Source organism: Medicago truncatula, chromosome 8 (genome assembly GCF_003473485.1).
Source record: "Medicago truncatula cultivar Jemalong A17 chromosome 8, MtrunA17r5.0-ANR, whole genome shotgun sequence".
NCBI lineage: Eukaryota > Viridiplantae > Streptophyta > Magnoliopsida > Fabales > Fabaceae > Medicago > Medicago truncatula.
In genome coordinates this window covers 5,722,337-5,744,488 of record NC_053049.1, presented here as the reverse complement: position 1 = coordinate 5,744,488, position 22,152 = coordinate 5,722,337, and the positions used below count along the sequence as shown (strand labels likewise).

At 32.8% G+C, this 22,152-nt stretch overlaps 3 protein-coding genes and 1 long non-coding RNA gene across 7 annotated transcripts; 2 read left to right on the top strand and 2 right to left on the bottom strand.

The window, feature by feature from the left end:
• Window positions 1–1,808: 1,808 nt before the first annotated feature.
• Window positions 1,809–4,876, bottom strand: LOC11428612 (uncharacterized). 4 transcript variants are annotated; one of them, XM_024773708.2, is made up of 3 exons: window positions 4,736–4,860; window positions 4,603–4,652; window positions 1,809–2,581 (listed from the first exon to the last, which is right to left on the bottom strand). In XM_024773708.2, the coding sequence occupies exon 3, from the start codon at window positions 2,558–2,560 to the stop codon at window positions 2,360–2,362; it is 201 nt and encodes a 66-aa protein (XP_024629476.1). In that variant the 5' UTR covers window positions 2,561–2,581; window positions 4,603–4,652; window positions 4,736–4,860; the 3' UTR covers window positions 1,809–2,359. The 4 variants fall into 4 exon arrangements, with proteins under 4 accessions (XP_024629476.1, XP_024629477.1, XP_024629475.1 ...); XM_024773709.2 differs by having other exon boundaries at window positions 4,603–4,636; window positions 4,743–4,825; XM_024773707.2 differs by having other exon boundaries at window positions 1,850–2,581; window positions 4,603–4,636; window positions 4,736–4,876.
• Window positions 4,877–6,168: 1,292 nt separating this feature from the next.
• LOC11431128 (mediator of RNA polymerase II transcription subunit 9) lies at window positions 6,169–10,482 on the top strand. The gene is made up of 6 exons (XM_003627058.4): window positions 6,169–6,558; window positions 6,653–6,715; window positions 6,925–7,005; window positions 8,945–9,003; window positions 9,083–9,164; window positions 10,077–10,482. Exons 1-5 carry the CDS (start codon window positions 6,229–6,231, stop codon window positions 9,138–9,140), a joined length of 591 nt encoding a protein of 196 aa, XP_003627106.1. The 5' UTR covers window positions 6,169–6,228; the 3' UTR covers window positions 9,141–9,164; window positions 10,077–10,482.
• A 1,194-nt stretch (window positions 10,483–11,676) lies between these two features.
• On the top strand, window positions 11,677–14,165 carry LOC112417489 (uncharacterized). Its single transcript, XR_003007998.2, has 3 exons — window positions 11,677–11,754; window positions 11,892–12,319; window positions 13,442–14,165. It is a non-coding gene; the product is annotated as an uncharacterized lncRNA (long non-coding RNA).
• Window positions 14,166–14,206: 41 nt separating this feature from the next.
• LOC11422010 (F-box/LRR-repeat protein 3) lies at window positions 14,207–17,433 on the bottom strand. The gene is made up of 2 exons (XM_003627056.4): window positions 15,521–17,433; window positions 14,207–14,604 (listed from the first exon to the last, which is right to left on the bottom strand). Exon 1 carries the CDS (start codon window positions 17,337–17,339, stop codon window positions 15,543–15,545), a length of 1,797 nt encoding a protein of 598 aa, XP_003627104.1. The 5' UTR covers window positions 17,340–17,433; the 3' UTR covers window positions 14,207–14,604; window positions 15,521–15,542.
• Between the last annotated feature and the right edge of the window lie 4,719 nt (window positions 17,434–22,152).

The window sequence follows — 22,152 nt, the reverse complement described above, 5'->3', positions numbered from 1 at the left end:
CACCAATATAATTGAAATTTATGGCATAATTGAAATTGAAACAGTCCTGGATATGCTTCTTTCACTATCACACCTTTCACTGACCTCCAAATTTCGGACATATATATTTTCATATTATGGAGATGAATTGGTCGATCGGTCAAGAACCTACCCACCAAACACAATTTGGGATCATGTTACGATTCATCAACCTCCTCCTCAATATCGAAACTGAGACCTCATCATCACTTAAATTTAAATCCTCCAAATTTATTTATGTCATGATGTACGACAACCCAAAAACACACTATTAAAATTTATTATTCAACTCACTTTTACATGATATGTCTAAACATAAAATATGTTACATTCAATTCATTTTTAGTCCTAAATAACTTTTTAAAATCAATAATTGTCGCCTCAAAATCAAAATCCACTAATTCATATAACCTTTTTGTCTCAAAGAAACGCTATGATTAATATTAAGTCATAAAAAAGATGATGCAACTTGTTCCTAGTTCCTACAAGTCATTTGTGTGGAGCATATATATACAGTAATAGTTCTAATTTGTGATATACTTGTAGCTTTATATTTTGACCAATGATATTTGAACAACCATTTGGTACAACCTATTTGACAACTTTCATTTTCTCTCTTTTCATTGATCAAAAACAATAGAGAAAAAGAAAAAAAAAAGTCAGAATAAAATATGAGTATGAGAAAGAAAGTTGTCTAAAAGTTATCATAGAGTGGTCGTAGAAATATCATTTCTAATGAAAAATTAATGATTTGTTGATTGGATGTTTGTCATATTTATGTAAGTGCTGAAATTTCTTTATGTGAGAAAAAGAAGGTGCAAAAACAGCTAAACAACGTAAAAGGAAAGAGTGGTGGGCTACCTAGGAAGCAAGCTATAGCACGCAGAGCAAAAAGCACAATCCCCATAACCAATATTCCTGTACTCTATACTGTTTGTATAAGTGCTTTTTGTCTTGCATTTTCAATTACAAGCACAAGGCAAAACATAATAATTTTTAGTGCTACTTCTAAAAGCTGAGAGTTTTGCAAGAATATGACCCAACACGTTTTCTATTTTTGCATTTTCCCCCTCTTTTTTTTGGTTTCATTTACCTCTCTTTTATATTCAATGTTGATTAAAATTTTGCACACTTTCAATTCAATAAGATGATTTATCGTATAATATCAGTAATAAAATGGGTTTTTTCATTTAACTATTCTTATAAACAGTAGTTACTAGTTAGGTGAATCGAGATATAGTAAAAAATATATATTCATTAATGGAAAAAAAAAATAATGGTATATTAAAATTATAAAATAACAAGCAATGTGAGATGAACCTCTTAGATTTTTTTTTTAATGATGGATATTATAGAGTCATTATCCTAGTTGACTTGTCATTGTAATTGTAAGAGACTTAAAAGATGCTTTCTCTGCCCAAAAACATTGCCAACTTTTCTGCTTGTTTGACTAGCCCCTCTCTTCTTATCTTATCACTTTCTTTTACCATTGTATACAGCTTTTTGGTTTTCTCTCCAATCCATTACTTCATTTCCAAGGTGATGATCAATAAAGGGACAAATCTTTTTTCATTAGAGTTTTTTGCATGTAAAGATGTAACAAAGTGATTAGTAGTAGTTTATTACGTTAGTTGGTGTTTCCAAAGTAATTGTGCATGAGTTGATTTTGGTGAAAAATAAAGTGTTTAGTAGCGAGGAAGGTGAAAAATAATTATGAAGAATGCTACAAAAAGTGTCAAATTATGTGTACCATCCTCCTTTTAAAAATGAAATGAGCAATATAATCACAATCAGCCCAATGACAAGATTAAATAGGGTAAATCCACTCGTCTTACAAAATCAAAGATCAAGTGCATACTGTGTACAATTTATTCTTTTTGTAAAAGATTACATTCTACTCCAACCCCCTTTACTAAAACTTACCATTAATAGTAAACAACAGAGTGGAACACTGATAAAAATGCATCCAAAGTGAAGCTACTAATTGTGGCTTCCGAGAAATTGCGGTGAAATGACCCTTTAAAGGTGAAAATTGAAAACTGGAAGCCGAACCAAATGTATACAAAACTACTTCACACCAAACCCATGTCTTGGCGAATTCAAATTTTGAAAAATAGATTAAAAAACCACTCAGCTGGTGTTTAGCTTTGTCTCAAATCTTCATAACTTCTTAAACTACAGGAACTTTACAAATTTAATGAAATCTTGCTACAAGGACTCGACGAGGTTAATACAGTATCTTCTGTAAAAACTATAATTCGCATATGGCCTCTTATCTTTCGGTTCAACTAACCGAATAGCAGATACTGAACTATGCTACTTTGAACTTTGGAAAAGATAGTTATTTTGTGGACTGTTGAGAAGGATCTTTTTGCTCTTGTTTTGAACCAGTCACAGCTGCAGTTGCTGCTGCTGTCATGGCAGCTGCAGCCGCGCCCATCTTTACACCACCTGCAGCCTTCATTGCACCTGCTATTTTAGCAAACGCCGCTATACCTCCAACAAGGATGGCTCTTAATGCAACTGTTGGTTTTACTGCCATAGCTACTAAGAAAGGGGTAACCTGCAAAATGTAGATCAAACTGATACTTTTCAAACTAAATAGTTTCACAAATCACGACACAAACATAGGATGATCATGACATGCTACATTAACACCATCATGGTTTCCATCAACCGAGCAACATTAACAACCTAAATGAATGCACAGAGACTATGATTTACTATTTACAAACCTGAAATGGATGAAAATTCATTATATATATATATATAGGGGATGTATCAAATGAGAGGACATGTTATTGTGAGAGGATGAGAGGACTCATTTATAGCCATTTAGTTCAAATTAAACGGTTCAGATTTAATGCTCCATATAAAATTAATTACACATGATATTTTATCCCCTTCTAATTCGCTTCTCTCCCTTACTCCTTCTCCTTCCTCCTTCTCTATCGGTTTTCACCTTTCTTCTCTATCAAGCTCCATGGCTCAAACCCAATTTGTTGTACCAGACATACACAGCATGATAAAAGAAAAGATAAAAGAAGTTAGTTTTGCCAACATTATGATATAATGTATTCTTGCCAACATAGAGAGTGATCAAACTTCACTTTATGATATAGTAAGCCTGGAGTCCAAAATAGAGAGTGATCAAACTTCACTTTATGATATAATGTATTCTTGCCAACATTTTAAATTTGCTCCGATTAAGCTTTTGTTAAAAGATTTGAAGAATGGAATGCCTAACAAAAAACCCCTCAAAGACTAATCCCTTACAGAAGTTTAAATTTGCTTCAATTAAGCTTGTGTGAAGATCTGAAGTATGGAAGGCCTAACAAAAAAATCCTGGAAATTTAAAATGACAACAAACGCACCCAAGCCTCCAAAAGGTTGGTGTTGAAAGTACATCAGAATTTGTTAAGACCATCAGAAGTTGATGGTCTTAACATTTTAAATTTGCTTCAATTAAGCTTGTGTGAAGATCTGAAGTATGGAAGGCCTAACAAAAGCTTAATTGAAGCAAAAGGTTGGTGTTGAAAGTACATCAGAATTGGTTTTCGCTAACATCTATCGTCCAAAACAACTTTGTCTATTGGTGGACTCTAGCTTTTATCTCTCTATTTTTTTTTACTGAAAGATCACATATCATAAGCCAAAACAGCTTTAACACAACAAAAAAACTAAATCAACAATTCCAATGTTTCCCATCCATCATCATTACAGAAACATTTTTTTTTTTTTTTCCATTTGTCCTATTTCTTCCGGTGTCATCAAGGCGCTTCAGAGAACCATGTCGAAGGAACTCGGAAAAATGACACAGTAACTTCAGGAGAAAGGGAGCTCTCTTGTGGCTATGATTTACGGAAGTATCCTAGGAGGCTCAAACTCAAGAGGAAATCACAAATAATAGCGGTTTGTTCAAATTCCACTACATGACTACACAACAAAGCTATCATCTCCGCTATTTAACAAAATGTTGTACTAAATGGCGTATCGTGGAACAATGCCGATTTGTTCAAATTCTACTGCGCTATAACGCTAAAATAGCCGTTATTGGACAGCGCTGGCCATCAATCAAGATATCTCATTCTCATTATACTAGTCTGCAAGGTTTGCATAGTTGCATCATATGGGTGGCAGGGTCGGGAGAAAAGGACTAATGTGGAAGCATAAGCCAAACTCAATGAAAATTATAAGGGTGTAAAAAAAAATAGCATTGTACAAAAACCTCTTTTTCTCAAACTCATTGAACATGAATTAAGTTGAAGCATTGATAAGTTAAAACTTAAAAAAGTCCTCTTTGTTTTCATTTTCCAGTATTAATTAACTTCTAATATCACAAATTCACAATCAACCCAGCTAAATAAACCCTAGAAAAAACATAATTTTGCCCCAATTTATAATCTTGATCAAATTCTTTAGGAATGAATATCTAACAAAACAATTGAACATACAATTTTGATGGCATGTAGAATATATACTACGCAGCCAGTTGATTAAAGCTTAAGAGGAAAAAGAAAAAGAAAAAGAAAAAAAAGGGGGGGGGGGGGGGGGGGGGGGGATTAAATTGAAAAATAGTGAAACCTGGAATTGAAAATGGAGGTTGATATGATGAAACCTGAAAGATGAAAAACCTTTAGAAAATGATTATTTGAGGATTGAAATAGAATTGAATTGAACAGACACAGTGAATCTAAACCTTAATGTTTCCTTGTACCTCGGACCTTGAAATCAGGAGGTGTTGTGTTGTTTCTTTCCTGCGGCTGTGTTTGGTGGTAATAACATGAAGGGATTTTGAACACAGTTTTTGTCCTAATTTATGATTTATAAAGGGTTGGTTATTTTTGGCCCCATTTTAATTGTTACTTTACTTTTTTTTACTCAATCTCAAAACAATGGTGGCTATAAAATATCATTATTATTTTTTATTAATATATTTTTATTTATTGAATTTCACCTCATTTAATCATTTTATTAATAACAATAATAATAATTAAAAAGACTATTTTAATAAATAATACTCATTTTATCATTGTGATCAATTTAACTAATTATTTGTCTAAAAAAATCTAACTAATTATTTTAAAGAATCGCGCACAACCCAAAAATAATAATTAAAATAAGACGGAGGAAGTGAAAGACTAAAATTCTAATTACTTATAGTAGTTTAAAGTAGAACTTTAGAAATTTGTAAGAACTTTTGATTAGAATTTAAATGGATTGATATTATAATTTTTATAGGATTTTAAATGAATTTATGATTTATAAGATTTAAAATGATCGGCTGAATTTCAAACAAATATTTAAAAGAAATGATAGGACACTCATTTCTATTTAATATTATTATAATACAATCATTTTTAATTGTTAAAATTCAAATAAATTTCACTAGTTTTTGTCTTTTATATGAATTTCAACAAATAAAATAAAACTGAATGTCTTGACAAAAAAACGAATGTGTTAAAAAAATTGCAAAATTATCGGAGTCCATAAAAAATAATAACAAAATAATAAGATTTTAATAAGAAAAGTTAAATCTCATAATTTAATATATTTTAAGTACTACTAGAACACGTTCCTCTCTTGCGAGCAAGCTTCACAAATTAGTACCTTTAATTTTAGCGTTGAATAATTTGCAAATACTAGATACATCTTTAGATAAGTTGTTTGGAATTGATGGGTAAACCATCACTCAAGTAGTAATCATCATGAACATATTGAGTTTGACTTTGACCTAAATATTTCTATTGTAGATAATGTAAGAGATGCATCTAACCAAGACTATGAATCCAATTCTATTTGATGCTAAAAATTAAATCACAATGTTATTAATGATATAGAAATAGTACTTGCAAACTTTTTTTTTTTTGTAAAGAACTATAAATTTTAGTTTCTGTTGGTTAAAAAATACTCCATCCATCCTGCAATAAATGACCTGTTTGAAAATGTGTAATTTTGATCTATCTTATTTTAACCATATTTTTCTACTAATATACAAAGATAAATAATATCATATAAGATGTCGTTAGATTCGTCTCGATGAGTATTTTCAAAATATCAAATTTTCATAATTTTTTCTAATATATTATTCAAGATATTTAAACTCAAAATTACGTATGCGTAATTGGGTCAACTGTCTCTGTTATTTAGAGATCGAGGAGAACACTTAAAAGAGGGATCGAATTGAAGCGAAGGTGTAAGGATAGAGCAATGGAACATTACTCTTCTCCCGGAGGAACATGGACGATGATCCCAACCCCTAATTCCAATCCCCAAATTCAATCTCAATCTCAATCTCAATCCAATCAAGACCCAAATCTTTATCTTCAACAACAACAACAATTTCTTCATCAACAACAACAACAACCTTTTCAACAATCTCAAACAACCCAATCTCAATTCCAACAACAACAACAGCAACAACTTTATCAACAGCAACAACAACAACGTATTCTGCAACAGCAACAGCAACAGCTACAACAACCTCAACAGCAGCAGAATCTTCATCAATCACTCGCTTCTCACTTTCATCTCTTAAATGTATGTTAACCCCTTCAAAAACCCTAATTTTAATTAATTTCAATTATTTTCACATTTTATTTAATTAATTGAAGATTTCTTGTTGTGGATATAGTTGGTGGAGAATTTGGCTGAGGTTGTTGAACATGGAAACCCGGATCAGCAATCAGATGCATTGGTATGACTTTTTCTATGTAACACTCACACTTATGATACGACACCCACACATGTGATTAAGTTGAATTAATTTATTTAATCAATATTTTTTTTTACGGGTGTCAGAGTGTAGTGTCATGTCTGATTCATAAGGCTTTTTATTAATTCGTCTCATGGTTATTTATTTGAATTTGAATACATTACTCATTATGTTAATTTTGTTGGTTGAAGATCACTGAATTGAGCAATCATTTTGAGAAGTGTCAGCAGCTGTTAAACTCAATCTCTGCTTCTATTAGCACCAAAGCTATGGTATCTCTTCTTTACTTCCTTTTGTTATGCTTTGATTTGATTTAATATATTTATTTTGTGTGCTTGATCATCAATGTAGTAAGAAAATAGTCAGCCGTTGTATTGGTAAAATTCAATGTTTATAGTAATAAGCTATTAAGCGAAGTACATAAAGAGAAGTGATTCGTTGACTCTAGGAGTAAGTATTTAGTGATACTACAAATCCTGACCTTAAATTTGTTATTAGTAATGACTGTGATTGATTACTATTATTACTCACGTGATACTCCTCGAGCCTGCACATGTGAGATGGCTTAGGTTTTAAAAAATGGAGAGCGATACCTTTAGATTATCATCAAAGGCCTATACCCACAAGCCATCGATTATGGTTATAAAAAGGATTACACACTCTTCTTAATCTTGATGCGGTTAGGTAGGTGGATTTGGCAGCAGCTACAGGTCTGTTATATCAGTTGTGGATGGGGGTTTTTGCTGCGTTTCTCTCTGTTTAGCGTAACTGCAGTTTGGTTTTTCTGGTTTTTTATGTTTTCCCGGGGTGCCTTTTCCTCCTGCTGTCTGTTCGGTTGGCATCAGGTTGGGAAGGAGCATTTCGGCCCCTCTTGTAGTTCCTCGCCGTTTTGCACCTCTGGTGCGTGGCTATTAATGTTATGCTGTTTCAAAAAAAAAAAATCTTGATGGTGAAAAAGTCAAATTGGGCTTTTCGGTGTTCATTCCAGTGTTGTCAATTGCGGAATACGGAAAATAGTCTTATGTTTGAATTTCCCTATACTACCGAGCTATCGCGCCACACTAGCAGCTATTTGACAACACTTTGTAGTAAATAGCTGATTGCCGAACAATAGCGTTTTATTCATATTCCGCCTGTACTGTTATCGAATATCAGCCATGGAGGAAATTGGTGGCCGTTTTGTGGCTCTCCGCAATGCCCAATTTTGGCAAATATGGAGGGATTTTATGCCATAATCTGATGTGACGGCGCCACAAAGCGGTCGGTATGGTGGGACTTTGGTTCTCTGCCACATACAGCCTTCTGCCATAGACAACACTGAATTCCATTATGCTATAGCGCTGTAGCTGCTATTTGACAACACTTCGATTTGAAAGTTCTATTTTGATCTTACCACAAATAATTGGGTATTCTGGCGATTATAGCATCTGATTGTGAAATATTGGTCATGCTTTTTTTTAAATTTTATACCTAGTCTTTGTTTTCATATCATTATCTCGATGGACAGAAACACATGGTATATGACATACCTTGATGATTAGAAAAGGAATGAATAAAACAAATGATTTCAATGACGCAATACATAGACTCAAGAAATATGGCCCTCATAAATTTCTGCAGGTTAAGCTGTTTTTTTTCGTGTAAAGTAACAAACAAACTAGGAAGGTGATGTTAGAGAAGAAAAGAAATCAGTGACTAATTGAAAAACCACTTGAGAGAAATCAATGACTAATTGAAGTATTTCGGTGTAACTCTAAATACGTACTCTCATAGATATGTGTGTGATTTTGTGTCTAAATTGACATTCTGTTAATACTGTTTAGCCCTGGCTTCATAGATAGTCAGATTTTTGTTTTTAATATTTATTTCCGGTCCTTCTAATAACGAGGAGTCGAGGACTCTTAAGACATTTGTTAAAGAATCAAGATTTAGAAAGCTTTTATTGAAAATCAAAGTATTCAAAATTCAATGTATTATTATTCATCTCAAAAGCTCCACTTCTGATTTCTTGACATTTTCCTTTTTGTTTAATAACATGCCCTGTGCATGATAAACAATAATTGCTGATGTTATTAATAAGAAGAATGATTCGTCTGCTCTCAGTTTTCTCAATGTGATTGTCCTCGAACCATTAAAAAGTTAAGTCTTTTGCTAGTAGTTTGAAGCCGGGGTTCTTGGCCTAACTTATAGCTTTTCGGTTGCTTAATCCAGACCGTTGAGGGACAGAAGAAGAAGCTGGAGGAAAGCGAGCAATTGCTAAATCAAAGAAGGTCTGTACAAATTGTATTAAATATCTCTGCTTGGTTAAGTCCATAGATTCTAAATACATGCTGTTTTCTTCTATTTCAGAGATTTGATTGCCAATTACACAAAATCTGTAGAGGAGCTTGTCAGATCTGAGCCATAAGAGCCTGTAATTCTTTTCAGACAGGTAATGAACCTTATATGAGATTTTATTTGTTACTACCTCCGTCCCTAATTACAAGGCCCTTTTGAAAAAATAACGGGAATTAAGATAGTGGATATTTGTATTAAATATGTTTGTAATTACTATTGTTTTTACAATTTTATCCTTTAAGAAAGAGGGTTGGCTTATGTTTTCAACATTCTATTTATTGTTGATTGAAGAAAAAGATGTATAATGGAATAGGGGCATGTATGTAAAGAAATAATTAATGTAGTTGAAAATAGAAAAGGGGTCTTATAAAAAGGGACAAAAAAAATTCTCAAAAGAGTCTTATAATTAGGGACGGAGGTAGTATTAGATTGCAGCTTCCATGTTTTACTGGATGTGGATTACCTGATTTTCACCTTAAAATTAAGATGAAACGAAATGCTAATATTCATTGAATAAAAAAACTGCTCAGTACCTGATTATACTTAAAAGAGTTATGTCTCAAGGTATTTTCCATTATCTGCGTATGTTAAAGGATGAATGAACAGGTGTAGGTTTCGAGGAATTTTAGTGTTCTTTATGCCTTCCCGAGTCTTAGAAACTACAGATGAGATTAATCAGTAAAAAAACTTTGAATTTACCCTTTTGAGACATCCAGAGTCATTAAGTCTGAATTGTATATTTGCATTTTGGTTGGCGGAGAGATCATGATCTTCGAATTTTTGAGACAATTAAACAATTCCTGACCCGTCTTTGAATTCCCCCTAAGCTGGTTTCCTGTATCCACTAATGAGCTATAGAGTCCACCGGCATTGAATGAGAGGACACCATATAATTCTTTTCTTCCCTATCTAATATCAAATTACTTTTCATTGATTTTGATTCAATTTTTATTGTGTCAGTTAAACTAGCACCTTTTTCTGACCTAGTTTTGATCATACGTTGCAGATCTTGCTGGAGATATATATACTTTAAACTTCCCAGTTCTCGGAGAATCGCTTGGGATTGTCTTTGTTCTATTACCTTTCACAGTTGTTAAAATCCCGTAGATATTCTGCAAGTTTACTTATTGTGTTTTGGCTCTTAGATGTTGAAGTTGATATATACATGAAACGAAATCAGAGGCAAAATTTGTGATTGATATTCTTGCCACTTTCTTCTGTTGGTTGTACTCGAGTCTGTAGAATTTGGTAAGTTGGGCAAAAAAATCTCTAAGTTACCAGCGGCAGTTAACAACCGCTCACATCCAGCGGTAGTTAACTGCCGCTATAGCTCATGATAGTACAAAAAAAAAACCAGAAAAATCAATCAAATGTAATGAATTTTAACATTGAAATACCTGTTCTTTGTTGCATATTGTGTGTAGAAACGTCCTAGCAATCGATCAGCAATGAGTTGGAACCAAGATTTTGACACAATTTTTGAAATGGGATTTTTTTGAGGTATGGTATGGAGATGATGTAAGGTGACAAGTGAATAAGAGGTAGGGCTTTTCTGGTTTTCGGGGAAAAAGGAACGGCAGTTAACTACCGACGGTTCTACCAATGGTAGTTAACTACCGTTAAGGGCATTAACGTATTTTATTTGTGTCTTTATGAGGTTTTTTATGTCAAAAAAGCAATTTTTTAAATAAAATAAGATGTGGAAAATTGGTTTTTCCACTTCAAATAATGCTATGAAACACCATAATATATAAAAAAAAAAATAGAAGCCATAAACAAGTTATGCGCCAAATCTGAATGATTTCTTGTTGTTTTTAGCTTTTCCCTTTTATCACCTTTCCTTTTATCATTTTCCATTCACCGAGGATGGAATGTTGTGTTGCTAGGAGTATCAGGATGGCAACAGCAGCCAATGTCGTTGTAAGTTATCCGGCGGTAACATACCGTTGTTGGGGTTATATGCGTAATTTTCTGATGTTTTCAACATTATTTAAAGTGCAAACAGTAATTTTTTAAGATTTAACCTATATAATGTTGGGTCACAATTTTTAAAACCAAAAAGTTAACAATAACTCATTTCAACCTTTGAATTTTTTTATTAACATATCAATGATCAAAACATCACTTTTTTCCATGATGGGAAACGATTCACCTTTCCTATATTAAACTCCACAAGTTTTTTTTTTATATAGTCAAACATGTAAACCAGAATATTTGGCCAAAATTGTAATTTAGAGTGCTTTTGTAAAATTTAGGCAAAATTACAATAATAGTCCTTTAACTTAATTTTAGGTAACATTTCAATCTTTTATCTTTTTTTTTTTTCTCCAATTAGGACCTTTATGTTCTAAAATGCTAACATTGTTATTCTTTTTTTCATTAAAAAAATAAAAAAAACTCGTAAAATTCAATTATCAATTAGATAAAAGAGAAATGATATTTGAACAACCATTTTTTGACAACTTTTGTAACAACTCTCTCCCTCAATTATTGATTCAATTATCAATTATTGAATTTGATAAAAGAGAAATGATATTTGAACAACCATTTTGTGACAACTTTTGTAACAACTCTCTCTCTCTATATATATATATATATATATAGTTTTTGTCCCAATACTTATATTTCTTTGTATATTTAGGTTGTCCCACAAGTTGTCAACAAAAATATTGTACAAATATGAGGTAATTTTCATTCAACTTCTATTTATCCCATAAAAAGTGCCCTTTCTAACCACAATGTAGCTTCGACACATCAAAGTGTTTGTGTGTGTCATTCATAGCTCCTAACTAAAATGCATTAATTTTTTTGTTCAATATAGGATTTTTTACAATGAAGTGGTACTCCAAATATCATATATCGACAAGGACGAGAGGTCTTCTCCTCTTGGTGGTGATGGCGATATTGACACTTTACTAAATTGTGATGCAAGGAAGTTAAAGATCATCCCAAAGATTGTCACGCAAGTCTTTAATTATGCAACCATGAATAAAAAATTGTTCTAACTTGCCGTGACAGCGGAAATCATGTGTATATGAAGGCAGGAGTGATTGTTTTCCACCTAGCCGGAGCGAGCAGACGTCGCAGACAGCTGCTGCTCTCAAATTAAACCATCTTGACATACATCATGATTATGCAGAATCATAAAAGTTTGATTTGTATTTCACTTAAGAGTTCACTTCTCTCAAGAAAAGAATGTGCATTACCAACTGCTGACATGCATAGAGGAGGTAAATCCTTCAATGAGAGGTAACGTTTTTATAATTAGAAGTTATTGGACAAAATCTTTAATAATTTAGTTGTGTATTCTTATCTTTCTTAAATTGGTGATTTACATGTTTTAATTTTTTTTTCATTCATTATGAGTATAGTGTAGTATTTTGGTTCATTGGCATTGAAATAATAACCTTGCTGCATCATAAATAACATAAAGTTGCTCATGTACTCCCTAGAAAAGGCTGATGCATGATGTATCTTTCTGTCTCTTTTGATAATTTGAAAGTTTTTTTTTTTTATCTCTTTTACCACATGTTCTGTAATTATGTACACAAATTGGGGTTAAACTGTGCATAAAAGTTACTGATGTATGATGTATCTTTCTTTCTTACTCTTTTTAAAAAAATATGCAGAGACTAATTGTGGTTCATTTGTTTTCGTGTTTATACATCAACACATGCCTGGTCCATTTGTTTTCATTGCTTTTAGGAGGGAGATAGAAAAAATATTAGCAGGGTTCAAAGTTCATGTTAATAGCACTAATTGGTCCATTTTGCATATTTGAGCATGGTAATGTTGTAAAGTTGACTTAGTTTGTTGTCATTGTGTTCAAAGTTCATGTTAATAGTACTAATTGGTCCATATAAAAACACGGGACCTGTAGAAAGATTAGCTGCCACAAGAGAGTGTAGACCAATTTGTTGTGTATGTGCTTCTACCTATCCGCTGATGGCTGCCACTTTAACTAACATAAATGATTTCTCCACCAAACTTTAGGTTGATCCTTCTATTGGAATGTTACTTCAGGATTTTCCTCAATTTAGATATGGCTTGATTTTATTGTCAAAATATACCATTATGAAAAACAAATTTCTAAAAAAATGTCTTGTGCTCAAACTTTTCTCTTTGTGCATGTATGATGACATATAATTCATTTGGCAGCATGTAATTTCTTTTGTTGCAGGTATATGTATAATTTACATGATACCATTTAATTTCTTCAACACCCACATGTTTTAGCATTGTCTTTTTATGTCACTTGGGCTGCTTAAATTGTGTTTGCTATTGATATATATGGTACTGTCAAAATATACAAGAGAAACAAGAATTTATGATACTGCTTTTCTAATATGAAGTTGAGAATTTATGATGCAGGGACTGAATGTGCAGGATCAGAAAACCTTTGCAATGATGTTTTGGTGCATATGGCGTCGTTAAAATGAAAAAGTCTGGCACAATCAAACGAAGAAGCAACAATTTCAGTTCATGACACGCATGACGTGCAATCTGATTGGCAGAGCAGCTGCACGCTAAGCACAGTGCAGCAGCTGCAAACAGTAGCACTGACAATTTTAGCAGCACTATTGGAGTTTCATGGTGGACTAAGCCAGCTAATAGAGAGATAAAATGCAATGTCGACAGAACATCTCTTTCACAGTTACCGTATTTATCATATAACCATATAATCTTCATAACCCAAAGAGTGGTGATCACCGCTATTCAGGAACAAGTTTTTATTGTGTTATTCTTCAATGTTAAATCACCGCTATTTAGGACTAATATTGAGTTGTCTAAAATGTGTTATTTGTGGCTGCACTACACTTCAAATGTTGTTTACAAACCGCAATATACTAACATGAACTCAATTTAATTGTATTTTATTAGTCACATCACATTGGTACTAAAGCACCTTTTTTTTATATTTATTTGAATGATGTATTTGCCGTCAATATGACCCGTGCGGCAGCACGGGTGCAAGGTCTAGTACTAATGAGTATGACAGAACAATAGTGGTGTGTTCAAATTCCACTGTTACCGTCCCATAGGTTGGTATGAGGCGATAGTTTAATGCAGCAGCAATTATGTTGTTACCATCATGTAGAACATTTTGAATAATATTTCACGGAAAATGCTAACAAATGTAAAAATGAAATAAGTTAAATATCGTCTTAGTGTGGTGTGGTAAATAAATATCTATCCTAAAGCTTATGCCACCACTTGATGTCAACAACATGTACCAAATCCTAAGCTGAATATACATAAACGTTATACATATGTTGTAAAAACAACCAAAAGAGAAACATTCCTTATAAGTTATAGAGAACATAAAGCACAAGGAGTGCATGAGGTGAGTACAAAAAAATAAATAGCAACCAAAAGAAAAAGGCTTCACAAAAACTGAGTACCAAATCACACCTTCCAGCAGAAGAAGAAATCAGGTATCCATTCCTAGACTCCAGAAATATAACCAACCTCACCGTCTTGTGAAGTTGTAATACACCAAAGTTGCATTTCCATCTTCAATCCTCTTCAAATGTCTTGTAACAGAAATAGAAAATAGATATTGAAACAATATCAAACAAAGGATAACTTCAAAATAAGAAACATAATATGTAGCCATAAGCAGAAAGATGCCAAATTTCCATGGAACTTTATATTAATGAGCAATAGAGGGCAAACCATCAGGCATACACTGAAAAACAATGGACAGCTAGAAAGAACAATATTAATTAGTTTTAAAGTATCGTCTTATTTTAATTTAAGTGTCATTTTGCTCTGCACCTTACTGTGCCCAGTGAGATAAACCAAGGACATCCACTACACTACTCAAGCATGCAACCTAACTTGTAATCCTGAACATGAAATAAGATCCAAATGCTAATTCACGTTGTAGAAGAATACGAACACCAAACCATAACTTGCAAGTTGAATCAAAATAGAAATAACTTTGACTGCAAAATTGTTATGTTTTCAATTCCAACCAATGAAGCAGACCATATCCATAAATATCTACAGAATATAGTGGTCAATGAATTAGTTCAATTCGGACAATGATGTCCGCGATTTCAAATGTCCATTTTACAAGTCATAGTATAAGAAATCATCCGAGTATGTATGACACAAGAATGGTAATCGATGAAAGTAATTAAAGGCAAAGCAATGAAAGACAATACAGGTTAAAACTTGCATTACACAATAACTTAAGCAATTATCATGCGAAGAGTGATGAGCATCTTACTTGCATCATTAATTTCTGAATAAGTTAAATCTCAACAACAACAGAAAAATAAATAAAAGCAATCCCAATTTCTCAATAAATTAATTCACAACAACAAGTTAAGCAATGATCACGCACAGAGTGATCAGCAATAAGCGGAAAAGGGAATTTCTCTGAGAAGTAAAGCTAAAAAATAAAAAAAAATAAAAAAAAATAAAAAAAAATAAAAAACTTACATTTGCATAGTTTCAATCCACTTCACATCACAAGTAGACATCCGTGGCGCGAGAAGAGTTTCCTATTTCTGTCGCTCAAAGGAAAGTTGGGTGGAACATGGATCTTTCTCAATGATGGCCTTGAAACTACCATGGAGGCAACAACTTTAGCTTGCACATTAGGACAGCCATCCAAATTTATCTCTCTGAGTTGTGTGCAGTTGTTTACCACGTGCATGACTCCCTTGTCTGTGATATAATCACATCTTAGCAGTACCAGTTGCAAAAGGGCAGGGCACCTATTTGAGATTATATAGAGTGCTTCATCATCCACTTCTGTATTTGTCAAGTTCAACACCTCAAGGTCGGGAAGATCAAAGTTCGTTCCAAGTGACTTAAGACTTAAACAGGTTAAGTTTAAATGTCTAATCTTACGACAACTCTCTAAAAGCGGACGAATACCTTCTTCAGTTATGTTATAGGAGCAACTGAGATGAAGCTGCTGCAGATTGGGGAAAAGGGCAGCAAACATGATGATATTTTGATCTTCTAAACAAGCGGCGCTAGCCAGAAAGAGAGACTTGAATTGAGGGTTTACAAGACGATCCATCAGAGAATTAGGTATGGTGGTTCCCTGGATATTTGTGCGATTCATATTGATCTCGGTAAGTGAAGGACAGTTGGTAATGAGAGCAAAGAAAGTGGAAACTGTGAGCAAGCGACAATTACCAAGGTTGAGAGAGAGCAGATCACCAAGAAACAAAGACAACTCAGCAACACAATGATCATTCAAAAAATCAGTATATTGAAGATCCAAATGTTGGATACGTTTCGACTTAGATAACAAAAATGAGATTCCAGAATAAGTATATCCGGGGCAATAGCTGAGTACAAGCCTCCTCAAAGGAAGACTTTCCATTGCAATGGAGGAGAGAAATTGATCTGAGATACGAAATCCCGTCAAAAGAAGAGAAGTCAATCCCTTCAAACTCAACAAGGAGTCGATGAAATGTGAGGTAAGATGTTCCAAACCAGTAGTAACAGTACATGTAATGGATAAAGAAGTCAATGTTGGTTTCTGGAGGAGAGCAAGATCAACGCCTGCGATGGTTAATTGTTCACATCTAAGCAAGATGACCTCTTGGAGAAACTTGCAGTTCTTGAACAAGTGAGAAAGCAAAGTGCCGTTGAGGTAGCCATGATAAGAGAGATTAACCTTGCGGAGTTTGATGAGTGCTAATGAAAGAGCCTCTAGTCCAGTGGAGAAGGTAGCATGTGTGTGATTAATGATTTTAGAGGGGTAAGCGAGGTCAAGTTCTTCTAGCAAAGGAAAAGTATCAGCAATGAGGTGGATATCAGTGCTATTAAGAGAAATAAGGTTGGAACAAATAAGTGAGGTCAAAGTTGTAATGTTCTGAGAGAAAGCTCGCAAACCATTAGCAGGAAGGATGAGTTGGTTGGAAAGATTGAGCGATGTGAGTTTCAACATTGGGAAGCTAGAGATTTGAGTAAGAAGTGCATCTAGGTCACCGTAATAGTACGAGAGGTCGAGGGAGGTGAGTTTGGTGAACCTTTGTAATAGGCCAGGGAGGACAGGTAGGGCTGGATACAAGATAGTTAGACAGAATTTGTGACGGTTGGTGACGGAGAGGAAGTGTTTTGAGGCGACAGATAGAGACTTCAAATACCGCTTACGGTGGTCATCATCGTCGTTATTTTTCAGCAATCTGAACACACGTTCCCATATATCATCTGGTAAATCTAATTCTGAAGAAGAAGAAGAATTCAATTGCTGTGAACATGAATTCAATTTGAAAGAATTTGTTCTCTGCCTTTTCATTGGTGGTGGTGGTGCCGCCGATCTGGGTGGCTGGTAGCGATTAGGTTAAGTTAAAAAAACTAAGTTGTTCGATTCCTGCGAACAATAGGATGAAGATAGATTGGAATATATATTATTAGGTTAATTATGTTTTCGGTTCCTACAAAATTGCTATAAGTTTAGTCTTTTTGCACTTAATATTAGTCCTTACTCAATCCAAATTTGTTTAATTTATGCTTAAACTCTGAAGTTTTTCAACAATTTTTTTTACAGACGTGTTAAGAACGTTATTAAAAGGTCCTTCGAAAAAAATATCGCAAAAATTTGATTTCTACGTCCATATTTTTGTTACTTATATCTTAAACTTTTGTCGTTTTAAAAAATTCATATTTAATTTATTTCATGTTAAAAAATTATAGATTTTAGTAAATGAACCTTTCATAGTGTTCTAAACTTGTATAAAAAGAATCGTTAAAAAATTTAAGAGTTTAAGGATAATTAAACAAAATTTATTTTAGCAGGGACTAAAATTATAAGTTAATTTTTTTTATAGGGATTAAAAAAGCTATTAAAATTAAGTAAGGACTAAACTTAGAAGGTCGCAATTTTATAGGGATCAGATCTCATTTTTCTTTAAATTATTTATGTCAAAATCACTTTTATTTTAATTCGTAACAAACGGACCCTATATTTTAGAGATTTTGTGAAAAATCAAAATCTATTTTGTGTTTGTTTACTGTAATAAAAATCACATTTTTTAAACAAATAATCTAGTTTGTTTAGATAAAACTATATAAAATGGATTTTTTTTTGTTGCAAAATTAGTTCAATCTTTTAAAAAATATTTTCTCTCTCCTCTAAAAAAAAAAAACTATTTTCTGAGAAGCTGCTCTTAACAGCTTCTCATTTGAAGTTATTTTTAGATTTTTTTGAGATTCTAGTTTTTTAAAAAAGTTGTAACAAACGGATGCAAAACTGTTAAAAATGATTTTTCCTTAAAAAAGCTATAACAAACGGGCTCATGAAAAATCAGAATCCATTTTGCGTTTGCTTACCGTAATAAAAATTACTTTTTTAAGCAAATAATCGAGTTTGTTTGGATACAACTATATAAAAGGAATTTTTTTTGTTACAAAATTAGAGACTGTTTGTTATAGCTTTTTAAAGAAAAAATCACTTATTTTAATAAAATAATAATCACTTTTATATAGCTGTTAAGAGCAACTTCTAAAAAAATAGATTTTTTTAGAGGAGAGAGAAAATATTGCTTAAAATATTGAAGTAACTTTGTAACAAAAAATCCCTTTTATATAGTTGTATCCAAACAAATCAGATTATTTGTTTAAAAAAAGTGATTTTTATTACGGTAAACAAACGCAAAATAGATTCTGATTTTTCATAAAATCTCTAAAATATAATCGCTAAATTATTTTATGTCAAAATCACTTTTATTTTAATTTGTAACAAACAGACCATTAGTTCAATCTTTTGAACCATATTTTCTCTTGCCTCTAAAAAAATCTATTTTCTGTGAAGTTGGTTCACAAAAAATGATGGTTCACCAAAAGGTGAAGCATTGACTAAAAATGATGATATGCAGGATACACATCCAGATGTTGGAGACAAAATCACTTTGCAAGATGCAGGGCAATTTATTCATGGAGATGCAGAGGATGATGAGGAGTACTCTTCTGAAGACACTGAGTTTGTGGACAACACTCCCGTCAAGGAGAAATCTGCTCATGGTTCTAGCCAGAAAACAAACCCTAGCCAGAAATCTAAACCCAGCCAGCTATCTAAATCAAGCCAACAATCTCTCAACAGCCATAAATCTAGCACTAGCCATACTCCAAAACCTAGCCAAAATCTTGAGCCTAGCCAGCAACCAAGCAATAGCCAGAAATCAATCACAAGCCTACCACAGTCTACATCTCAACACTTTTCACAAGATGTCCCAGATAGAATCCAGCAAGACATGAATTTCCTCCAAAAATCTTGGGAAAACTTAGCAGATTTGGAGAATGAACAACATACTGAAGACACCATGGAGCAACAAAAAAGAGACATAGATATTCAAATTGCTCAAGAAATCCAACATAATATTGATGAATCAGGCTTTCAATTAGTTACCTCCAAAGGAACTCAGAAAAAAGTCAAGAACAACAGAAACAATGAAGTTTCCAGCTCCTACAAAACCAGATCAAAGGTAGTTAAACCTCTACCTTTTAAATGAAGTGTCTTTTTTGGAATATAAGGGGAATAGCCAACTCCCTTACTAGATTGGCACTTAAAAGATTTATTATTAAACACAAACCTAAAATTATTCTGATTGCTGAACCCTGGATCCTTTTTAACTGTTTCCCTTATTACTGGTTAAATAGATTGAACCTTAAATTGTTTGCCCTAAACAACAGGAATAACCTCATCCCCAATCTCTGGTGCATCTGCTCTAAATCCCTGAATCCAAACATAATAGATATTGATAACCAACAAGTTTCGTTCACCATCTCTGAAAACAACAAGACTTTTGGCTTCAATGTCATTTATGCCTCAACCAACTATATAACCAGAAGACAATTATGGAATAAACTCCAATCAATCCAAAACCAATACATTATACCATGGTGTTCAATAGGTGATTACAATACTATTTTTGGCTCACATGAAAATAGAGGTAACTATAACCCTGCAATACTCCCCATGGAAGAATTCTTCAATTGGTCATATCTGAACAACTTGTTCCACATCCCTGCAAGGGGTGTACAATTTACTTGGACCAATGGAAGAAGAGGTGCAAGACTCACTGAAAGAAGGTTGGACAGAGCAATTTGTAACCATCTTTGGCTAGACAGTTGTGTCTCCTTGGCAGTTACTTCACTCATAAGGCATAAATCAGACCATTTCCCCATCCTGCTAGACTCCAAAACAACATCCACTCAAACAGCTACCCCATTTCAGGTTTATGAAAATGTGGCTTTTGCATGAAGATTGTAAGAGAATAGTCTCAGAAACATGGAACTCCATTGTGGTGGGGAATCCAATGTTTGTGCTCTCTAATAAACTCAAAGCTTTAAAAGATAAACTCAAAGACTGGAATCATAACATCTTTGGAAATGTTCATGTTCTTGTCAAAGAAGCTGATAATAAGCTGGATGGAGTCTTATAGATAATCATGGTATGACTAATGATCTTCTTGAACAACAAAAAACAACACAAATTAATTTGGAAGATGCCCTCAACAAATAAGAACCATTATGGCAAGAAAGAGTAAAATCAAAATGGCACTTAGAAGGTGATAGAAATACTAGCTATTTCCACAGACTGACCAAAATCAAATCAAAAACCAAACCTATCACAGCTATTAAAGTTGATGATGACATAATCAATGATCTAGAGCAAATTGAAAATCAGTTTACAAACTATTTTCAAAATTTATTTTCTTTTAACACTGTTTTGCATGTGGATGAGCTGGTGGAGGAAGTTATTCCCAACATGATTTCTAACAACACAAATAGCTTGCTTACCATGATTCCCTCTTTTGATGAGATTAAAAGAGCAGTTTTTGAATTAAACAAAGAGGGTGCATCAGGCCCCAACAGTTTTGGTGCAATCTTCTTTCGATCTTTTTGGAGTATTATAAGCAAAGATGTCTGCAATGCTGTGATAGAATTTTTCACAAAGGGCTGGTTTCCTCCTTGTTTTAATTCAAATACTCTTGTGTTAATTCCAAAAACTAAAAATGCAGATACAGTGGATCAATTTAGACCTATTGCTCTGAAAAATTTCAAATTCAAGATGATAAAAAAGATACTTGCTGATAGATTGGCTCCAATCATGAAATCTATTATCTCAGAAGAACAAAGGGGATTCATTCAAGGAAGAAACATTAGGGACTGTATAACGCCCTATTTTATTATTTATTTATTTTATTGAGTTTAGATGTCTTTTTATAATTTAGTCGATTTATTTTGATGAGTGATATTTTGTTATGTTATATGTTGGTATTTATTAGTATAATATATATGTTATATGGTGTAGAAATATATTTGTTATTTGGTGTGGAAATATTACGTTATTTGGTGTAGAAATATTATGTTATTTGGTGTAGAAATATATATGTTATTTGGTGTAAAAATATATATGTTATCTAATGTAAAAATATATTTGTTATTTGGTGTGGAAATATTACATTATTTGGTGTAGAAATACTATGTTATTTGGTGTGAAAATATTATGTTATTTGGTGTAGAAATATATATGTTATCTGGTGTAGAAATATATTTGTTATTTGATGTAGAAATATATATGTTATCTGGTGTAGAAATATATTTCTTATTTGGTGTAGAAATATATTTGTTATTTGTTATAGGAATATTTTATATTATATAATATATATATATATATATATATATATATATATATATATATATATATATATTAGAATAGAATATTGAGATTTGGAGGGCAAATTTGGAAATAAGAGAAAATAAGTAGGTTAAAGATTTATATAAAAGGGTTGAGTTAGAATTAGAAAATAAGGATTACGTGAAAACAAGTTTTTGGGAAAAAAAGGAGAAACCAAGAGAAGGGAAGAGTCAGAGAAGAGAAAACGGTAGAACCTTGCGATCATCTAACCTAAGGTAAGGGTGGGACTAACTTTCTCTAATTCTAAGTGTATAATTTTGAAATTGAGTTTAGCATGTTGTAGGTTGTAGTTATGGGAATTTGGGAATTAGGTTTTGAAGTTGTAATTAGTTGTTAATAGAGTAGAAAATCCGTTGAATTTGTGTAGAATTGATGTTTAGATCATGTCCTATTCTTAGTGCAATGTTTT

What these genes read in the sequence shown, in the direction of transcription:
- LOC11422010 (XM_003627056.4), bottom strand. Translation starts at nt 17,339, where the DNA reads ATGAAAAGGCAGAGAACAAATTCTTTCAAATTGAATTCATGTTCACAG.
- LOC11428612 (XM_024773707.2), bottom strand. Translation starts at nt 2,560, where the DNA reads ATGGCAGTAAAACCAACAGTTGCATTAAGAGCCATCCTTGTTGGAGGT.
- LOC11431128 (XM_003627058.4), top strand. Translation starts at nt 6,229, where the DNA reads ATGGAACATTACTCTTCTCCCGGAGGAACATGGACGATGATCCCAACC. An exon ending in CTATTAGCACCAAAGCTATG is followed by an intron (nt 7,006 to 8,944) that starts GTATCTCTTCTT and finishes TGCTTAATCCAG; the next exon opens with ACCGTTGAGGGACAGAAGAA. An exon ending in CAATTGCTAAATCAAAGAAG is followed by an intron (nt 9,004 to 9,082) that starts GTCTGTACAAAT and finishes CTTCTATTTCAG; the next exon opens with AGATTTGATTGCCAATTACA.